The 8,891-nt window shown below is 46.6% G+C and overlaps 2 protein-coding genes across 2 annotated transcripts; both read right to left on the bottom strand.

Moving 5' to 3' along the window:
• Positions 1 to 3,782: 3,782 nt before the first annotated feature.
• On the bottom strand, positions 3,783 to 6,528 carry CCR75_009595 (uncharacterized protein). Its single transcript, XM_067967634.1, has 3 exons — positions 6,260 to 6,528; positions 4,514 to 6,196; positions 3,783 to 4,448 (listed from the first exon to the last, which is right to left on the bottom strand). Exons 1-3 carry the CDS (start codon positions 6,508 to 6,510, stop codon positions 4,187 to 4,189), a joined length of 2,196 nt encoding a protein of 731 aa, XP_067814917.1. The 5' UTR covers positions 6,511 to 6,528; the 3' UTR covers positions 3,783 to 4,186.
• Positions 6,529 to 6,639: 111 nt separating this feature from the next.
• Positions 6,640 to 7,659, bottom strand: CCR75_009596 (uncharacterized protein; the record flags this gene model as incomplete). The annotated part of the gene is made up of 1 exon (XM_067967635.1): positions 6,640 to 7,659. One exon carries the CDS (start codon positions 7,657 to 7,659, stop codon positions 6,640 to 6,642), a length of 1,020 nt encoding a protein of 339 aa, XP_067814915.1.
• Positions 7,660 to 8,891: the final 1,232 nt, after the last annotated feature.

The raw sequence follows: 8,891 nt of genomic DNA, 5'->3' as shown, positions 1-8,891 counted from the left end.
AACCTGATCCGCAATGCGAAGCCCACGATCCTTCCATGATTGCTTAACGTCATACTTTTTGCATAAAGCACTAACCAAGGCGCTAGACATTCATCATTTCCTAAAGTCAAGCTCAAATTTAGTTAATTAATGATTCTCCTTCCTAGTCGATAGGTGCGTGAAGCTTTTTACGGCCCACAGATTTCACAGCCCGTGCAAATCACAAATGTTCGTAGCCAACAGGTGCACTCGTAGAGCAAACTTGATCAAAAGTTATGTCTTCTATGGATAAAAGAGTATGTTTCAGGTGCTGGAAATAATACGATATATAAAAAAGTAAAACTGTTGTCATAAGCCTGCGTAACAGTGCTATTTAAGACGATGAAACCCATGATGGAGATCATATTGAAGGTATATATGCGGCTGAAAGTGCCAAGGTCGTTGCATCTACAAGTGCTTGCTTTCTAATGTGAGTGTAATAGCTTGTTCATTAGACAGCGCTTAGTCCACTCTGAAATAACCCTTGATGTACTTTCTTTTATGCAAGAAGTTGAGAGGCAAACAAATTGGCTTCGATCCTTACTGCAGCGTAAGACTGGCATCTCTTGGACAACTAGCGTTCTCTGGCTCTAAATTTCCACTGAATTTACACGCGGGGAAGCAAAGTACGCGTATTCTTTACGTACGCCATGTCACACCTGCGCAGAGTGCGCTTACTCAGCGCTTGTGAAGGACGATAAGGCGTTCCTACATGGGCGATTTTTTTTAAAGTCAAAGATCCGTGCCATGTGCCAGCCGCCGAACAACGAATTGTTGCTTCAGGAGCGCATCTTTGGAGCGCAACAGGCAAAGTGATCTCTGCAAGATTATGTGCAAGAGATGCGCTCGCTATCATCGTCCATTACCGTAGGTCCGATTCCGGAATACATTAAGGTGCCCACGTTTTTGAACGGACTACGGCATGGCCCATCGTGGCAGGCTCTTTTCAAAAAAGTGCCGTCGACGATGGAAGAGGCAACCCAAATTGCCTTAGTTGAGGAGCAATCCTACAACAGTGCCTCCGCGACAGCTTGGTATAAGCCGCCGTCAGCCGAGAGAGCAGATGCCACTCCCATGGAGTTGGGCAATGCAGACGTTGTTTGCTATAAATGCGGCAAGCGCGGCCATATGATGGCTCGCTGATATGCCAGAATCCCTGCTGGGGCAAAGATGCCCAGCAAGAGGACTCCCTACCCAAAGGGCGATGGCAAGAACCAGCGTGCGAGACGCATGAGTTCTGCATCGACCACTGAGGGGCCGGGAAATGCAGGAGCGCAGTAGGGGCGGGATGCCCTACTGACGCGGACTCTTAAGCTACCCCGAAGTTCATAGTTAAGGAACAAATGGGGAGGGTTTGTCCCTGAGGTCTTAAAAATTTCGGACCTTAACCCTGCTGGTTTATGGCGCTCAAGTACGAGGCGATGGCAAGCGCACAGGACAAGCAAGAAGAATATGCGGACCGAAATGGTCGCAAAAAAATGAACGCTATAGAGTGGGTGAAAAGTACTATTAAGTACTGCTACCCTTCCTAAAATGCAATTTCAGTACTACCTGGAGGTACTACGAAGTTGCTACCGCGTTTCATTGGGCCCTTTACGGTGGTAAAAGAGGTTGGAGACCTAAACTATAGGCTCACCCTTCCCCCGTCTATGAAGACGCACCCCGTATTTTACGTGAGTCGTCTGAAACGGTAAGTAGACCTAAATGAGGTCACATACCCCCATCCGTCTAAGGAGACCGATGGTGATGCCGACTGTGAGTCGAGCGTCATTCGGGTGAGGGGGACGGTGAAGGCGAAAAGCTATCGTCCCGATGCCTCCTACCACCACGAAAAGGACTTGGAGAGCGAGGGACCTCACGCGAGTAACGCGGATCCCTCAGCATCATCGTCTCAGAGAGGTTCAAGTGAGTCTTTAGGCGTTCATAACCCTGACGAGCCTTCGCTCGGACATCAACGAGATCCGAGGTCAGTCGCGAGACTTGACCCTCGAGACTGAAAGACGCTTTAATATTTATGTGCGTCTAGAATAGCGCGCTCTAGAAGCGACGCTCTTAGTTCGTTTAAACGAGGCCATTTAGATCGAGGGGGCATCTTTGGTATGCCACCCGTCGCATAGCCACGTTCAAAACGACTGGCTTGTGACACCAACTGAGCACGTTCACGTGTCGTCGGCGGAGCTTTAGGCTCCGAATCTTCTATGTCAGAACCATTATGGATTTTGGTCTGAGCATTAGGCGTTATGGTTATACCCAACTGAGAAGCGGCTGCGCCTTTATGGTCAGCGCTCTCATTACCTGTCGCTGCGCTATCCAGCGCAGACGATGAGACAGGATTCGTAAATTTTGCTGTCTCCATGTTGTGAGCCATGAGAGAAGTTTGGATGGGCAATAATGCGCCATCATCCTTCCTCATGAGCTTGTTGTCCGCATCACTACTTTGAGGTGACGGCAACGGTGTCGACTCATTGTAGTCGAAAATGAGCGATGGATCAGCATCCTCACTATTAAAGTGGGATGGATCATTTAGCAGCTGTCGGTGGTTCGACTAAGGCATTGGACGCGGCCGGCGAATTAACGCGGCGCGTGCGCTAAGTCTGAGGTTGAATGGGCGTCTTCGCAGTCGACCCACCACCGTGGCCCCTATAAGGTGGTACTTTGGCGCCGTGTATAGAAACACAGGTCGCTAGAGTGATTGAGTGAACTAGCGGCGCGTAAAGCTGCTCGCAGTTCCTCGCTCCTCTTTGACGAATTTAAATATGTTAATTCGTTGTTAAAGGGGGGGATGGTGTAACGGGCTAAAGTTGCCTTAATTTTACACAGTCCTCGTTAAGTACACTTGGTGTACTTAAGGGGATGGTCAATTTCTAAATTATAGTAATTAGACCGGTGTGGTGCACATTTGTGACCAGCTCTTGTGTATGTTATGCACATGGGTGCATTCACATTAAGAGGGACGACGCCTAGCGTCATTCGTGATGGTTGCTAGCGTCATCCGTTACGCGAGGTATCTAGAAAGATACGCTCGCAATACATATTAAGTGTTATCTATAGAGATGACATTTTGATTGGTAGAAATAGGTATTTATATTTAATGCGATCAATATATAAATCAGTCTTCAAACTGATTCCTACTTGGTAATTGCGCACGAGGAGCCGGATTACCGCTTCCGTGACGACACTTAACCAAAGAACTTAGTGCGTTGGGTGAGGTCGCTAACGCGCCCACCACAATTACCTCACTGCACGTAAGAGAAGCTGGTTAGAACGCTTCCTCGCTGTGCTAGGGTGTATGTCTAAGTAGAGCGTGGCCGCAGTACGACGTGCTCGCCTACATAGGGTGTGTGTCTAAGTATAGTGTGGCCGCATTAAGACGTGCCCGCCTAGACACAGCACCTATCTACAAATGTAATTGTTTATTTATTTTGTTTGTGTTAATCCTTTAATGTGTCCCATCACACATGAAGCAGTTTGGACTTTTTGGCCTGTAGATCCCTGAGGAACTTGAAGGTCTCGGCTTGTCGGTCACGGGCTACGCGTGTGTGGGCAAATAAAATCGTGCTGACTGTTGTGGCGCATCACTATATAGGAATCAAAGTTATTTTGCTTGACGGCATCCTTCCAAAGCTAGCAACGGTTGAGAGATATGATCAGTGAGCGCTTGGCGCAATGACACACGGCGGGACATATTTTATCCCAGTGTCGTTAATGTAATAATAGTTATGAGGAATGCTTTTGTACCTTATTTTAGGCTGGCGAGAAGCCACGAAAAATGCAGAATGTACTAATCCGATATCACAGTTGTAGTTCTCGATTTTATCTTACGCGATCCTTTTTCTTTCTCCTCACTTAACCCTTCTTATTTAATATCCTTTTCCTTTTAATCAGACAAGGCCGATCCCACTTATTAAAACAGAGGGGTTCTGCTGTTGTTGTAAACCTTTGTAAACTCTAATAAAGCGTATCTCGTGTTTTCTGCATAATAAGTTTAATAAAACAAACGAAAATCATTTGACAATCGAGCAATAGTAGGAGCTATGACCGTATTGCTCATTAGATCACAAACTCATTCGACATATCGTCAACAAAGTATCATAAACCGGTCGTTTCTGTACCATAGACACCCGTCCGACGAAGTCCCAAGCTAGCAGCTTTGTTAGCCGTTATTCAGTCAAGTAGCGGTCGTAGTAATAGCGTCTTCCATTCTATCGTTTTCCTTCTTGCCTTGTGCTGTTTCCACCTCCTTCAACTCGTTACGAGTAGCCCGCTCGGCGTCCTTTATCCTTTTAGCATTCACAATAGTTTCCTGTACAGCTTCGTCGTACATCTTTAATTCTTTCATCGTTCCCACTAACACAGCCACATCCGCTTTAGCAGCCATCACATTAACAGAATTACGACCTCGCCAAACAACCAAATTCATAACCTTTAACCTGTCCAACCAATGAACAACATCCTAAGCACCATCTTTATCAAACTATAAGATGCAAGTACGTACGCAACATTCGACAGGCCCGGATAATCAAGCATGCATACAACGCTTCCAATCGAAGTCTTTTCGAAATAGTCACGTGTAGAAGCCTCAAATTCGTCAAAATCGAATAAATCCCCCAGTCGCTCTAGCATCATTTGAAAGTCTTTTGCCGCGACTTTTGTTGTTCGTTTATTCATAAATGGAAGAATGTGTGGCACACCGGCTTGACAGACGCGATAAATCGTGCCACCCTCGACAGTCTCATTCCGCTCAAACATCTTTAAACCCGCATACACAACATGGATGTTCTTGCGTTTCATCTCTTCGACTAAAGTCATGGTAATGCTCTTGGTGACAAACGTGACGGACTTTGCATCGTCGGACCGAGTAAGGAGCTGATCTCCCGAGAATGACGGGGCAATCGCGTACGATTCACGTATCTCTGCCCACTTCTCCGGACGAAACGACACATAAACTTCCCCATTCTTCTTGTTTCGATCCTCGCGGCGGCTTTGTCGTGTCTTCATTATCTCCACACGAGCTTTCGTACTCGCAATCGCGTCATCAGCCTTTGTTGCCTCTTGCATCCCCTCGACTGCATTAACCGCTTCTTTTGCCTTAATAGCTCCATCTGTCGCCTCATCAAGTTTGATCTCCTTGTCATGCGGTGTTCGACCGACCTTTTGGAACAAACAAATAAAAAAACCACCCGTGTTTTCGTCCTGAGGAAGACACCGCATACATCGTTCAAGATGAAAATCGACGCGCTCCATGTCGGTGGGTGGAAACATCGTAGCACGTAGTTTGTCTTGACTCTTGTCTTTGATGTTTTCTTGTACGTACTGCTCATACGACAAATATTCTCTTAATTCGGAATTCATGACTTTCCAAGTACTAAGACCAGCACGGCGTTGTAGCAATGGTAATGTCGTCGAGACATCGACGAGCTCGAGCGATCCGTGGCCCCATCGTAAGAGCTCAGCTACCACAGCTTCATTCTCAAGGGGATTAAACGTGCAAGTCGAGTAGCAAAGGGTTCCACCTACTTTAAGTAGCGCTGCTCCACGCTTGGCAATTTGGAGCTGCAACGGATGCAATACAATGCCATTTTTGGCACTCCAGCTTTTCCAAATGAGTGGATTCTTACGAAGTGTGCCATCCCCACTACAGGGGACATCGCACAAGATGCGATCAAAGACACCGTCGTGTTCGGTTCCCTCTTGGCCTAGAAACGGGAGATTCTGAGCTTCGTGGCACGTAACAACGAGTGCTGGCGAGCTAATGCGCTTTGACTGGTGGACGAGCATGTACGCACGCTTAAGATCCACGTCGTTAGCGACGACAAGTCCGGTGGGAGTCTGACCAGTTGCGAGCTCTTGCGAATGGAGCGACTCGAGCAGTTGCGACGTCTTGGAGCCAGGAGCTGCACACATATCCAGGACTTTGTGGTGTGACTTGACTCCTAATACGAGCGGTGGAATCATACTCACGGCCTCTTGACGGGTGATACTGCCACTAGTAGAGAGTCCTACAAGCCACGTCTGGAACTCCTTTAGAATTGGCAATTTGCGCACACGACGGCGCTCGACCGACCACGTGAAGCCACGATTGTCAGGGTACCACGACATGGCACGAATAGGCTCCACCGGTTCATTTTCCAATACAAGTGTATCAAACTTGAAATCCTGATCAATGTGTTCACGGATCCTGCATCATGAAACGAAAGCTTACATTTATAAACAATCACCAAGCAACATTGATATCACGTACCGTTCCGCAAATAAACACGAGCTATTAATGCGAAAAGTTGTTGGCAATGGCGTAGCAAGCGCTTTCTTGAATGCTGGCCAGTCGCTGTCACTCATGATGTTCTGGGCCTTGTAATAGGCGTCAAAGTTTTCGTTCTCATACACCCAGTCAGCAAATTTGTCGACACGCCAGTCATCTCGAGTCCCGTCAGCACGAGACTTTTTCTGGCCACGACCGCCACTGCGTCGCCCATATCGCGATCGTTTCGTCATAATTTCTCCCGAACCAACCAACCACTCAAGAGCTCTTTACAAAACGTGACGCGACGATTTATATTATGACCGTAATTTGGCACTTTTCTAGAAATTAACAACCGCTATTTTTCCTATTTTTTATCCTTTTCACGCGAGAACAGCTGCACACACAGAAATATCGTCCCGCTTTCCTTGCTTCTTATACGCAAAAGCGAGAAGATTCGAGGCACTATAATAGGCCAATTGCCGAACACGTCGTTCCTTTGCAAAGATAGTGCGCTGCACATGTTGCGACGGAATGGCGTTACACTTTATGCGAAAACGCTCAAATTCGTCGTCAGTTGCCACTTGAGTTGCTGCAAGCTCGGCCAATGCTTCGCGGCAAAAGCCCGCCGCGGAGACCGCAAACGGAATGTAATTGGATGTGCATGTAAAGGTGTCTTTGGCACATTGCACTATCCTTCGTGCAATGTCCTCGGCGGCCCCACCTTTCGATCGAAACGACCGGGAGCACGTTTCCGAATCGACGCATGCGACAATGTCATCAACGTACAAATTGTCATGCACACCGTCGGTAAACAAGAGACACAAGTCGCCAGCTTCGTACTCAAATGTCTGGATCGGGACATCCGTCGCATAATTAATCGATTGATTGCTCGACACGACCGCGGGGACGTTAAAATCGTAAATAATCGAGTCGCTCTCGTACACGAGTTGCGACCCACGAAATACCACGCACTTGCAATCGCCGATCGTAAAGACAAACATCTGACTTGTAGTTTCATCAAAGTAAACAGCTGATATGGTCGAATCGAGTCTTCCTTTGCGTTTGACCAATTTACGCGCATTTTTAATCGCTGTTTGCAAACTCTGGCGAAAGTCCTCGGCGCACGGAGACTTCTCCCGCGAGCGCTTGCGCAGCTTGGCCAGCGACGATAGCGTTTCTGCCACTAATATGCGCGCTAGTACGCCGGATGCCTTCATGGTGCCCGAGACGCCATCTGCTACAACCATGTAACCCGGTCCGTAGCCCACGGCATCATCGCCGTGATACGAGTGCGAGGCACTGCCGACGGACGAGAAGCAGCTAATTGACTTCTTGTCACCGAGCTCTTGCAAAACCCTGCATGTGCGCATGCGGCCCAGCAAGTATTGGGCGGCATTCATAGCCGGAAGAGGCTGTCGTCACGACTTTTATCAAGACAATTGAAGAAGAAGTGAGTGAGGATAGCAGCATTGACCTCCCCATCCCATGCCCACGGTGCGAAGCTGCAACCTGAATAAACGGCCGTGTATAAAATGTACAAATTTACCGGAAGTGAAATATGTTAAAGCAAAGCACACTATGTAAAGTCGCCGGAATTTTGTATACCTCGTTGTTTGTAACACGTAGATCTTGGGTCACATTCATGTCAAGCTGATAATACGTAACTCACGAGCAAAGCTTAAAAGCAAAAAGATGCGCTTGGCTCGTCAATTGCCATATTGTCATGGCAACTAATGGTGGGAAGTGTATAGAACGTGGTTTTAATACGGCGACGTGTCAGAAAATAGGACTAACTGAGCATGTCCCTCTCGACGTGACAATCAGTAAAAATTAGGCAAGATATTAGCCACAGCGATCGAACTGGATATATGAAAAAGTCGCAACAGACGCAACACCCCTGCTCACGAACTTCGATTTAGAACCGTAATCTTGGATCGTTTGAACCAAACTATCCACTACCTTCAAATGCTAAGGAATGCGGCATTTTGCATGAGTTATGAACGAAAGGATCAAATAATTTCATCATCCACCCTTCATCTCGCTTCCTGAAGCACTCAGAACTTATTCTTATAAAACAGTTGACAATTTTGCTTCCGTTTTCCACGCGCACCGAGATTATCACAATTTGTCCAATTGAATTCACAAAATGGCAATGACTTTTAAAAGTTTGCCATTGTTGATGCCTTCAAAGCAGATGGTACTTCCTTGTAGCGCAAGAGACGCTTCATGTAATTAAAGGCGTAAACTGAAAATTGTCACACATACATTTCTGATGAGATAAGTTGGCATTTTATCATTGCTGTCGAAAAGTCAAGGATATTTTAGTCTTTATTGTTTGAATATTGTATTAAAGGATGGACCACTTATACATTCGATAACGTTTTTGAAGCATAGGTTTGATACTTACAAGACCCCTTGCATTATATACAGAAAACAGGAGCCACTATATATACCTTCCGACAGGTATGCTAACTGCAGGCTGTATGTTGTAGCGTGAATATTTAAATACATTCTACTAATATAACATTTTTTTGGAGGAGGTGACTACAATCCACATGAACCGTGTCCGACTGTAAGAATCTAGAAGCATCGCTGTAACGGGGTGTATCGTTACATGAAATTAACACTTAAA

This window comes from Bremia lactucae, linkage group LG3 (genome assembly GCF_004359215.1).
Source record: "Bremia lactucae strain SF5 linkage group LG3, whole genome shotgun sequence".
NCBI lineage: Eukaryota > Oomycota > Peronosporomycetes > Peronosporales > Peronosporaceae > Bremia > Bremia lactucae.
The sequence above is the reverse complement of the archived record's forward strand: the minus strand, read 5'-3'. Positions and strand labels throughout refer to the sequence as shown.

Coding starts and splice junctions, on each gene's coding strand:
- CCR75_009595 (XM_067967634.1), bottom strand. CDS start 6,510: ATGACGAAACGATCGCGATATGGGCGACGCAGTGGCGGTCGTGGCCAG. Junction 6,197..6,259: donor TCGTGTTTATTTGCGGAACG/GTACGTGATATC, acceptor TTCATGATGCAG/GATCCGTGAACACATTGATC. Junction 4,449..4,513: donor CCGGGCCTGTCGAATGTTGC/GTACGTACTTGC, acceptor TTGGTTGGACAG/GTTAAAGGTTATGAATTTGG.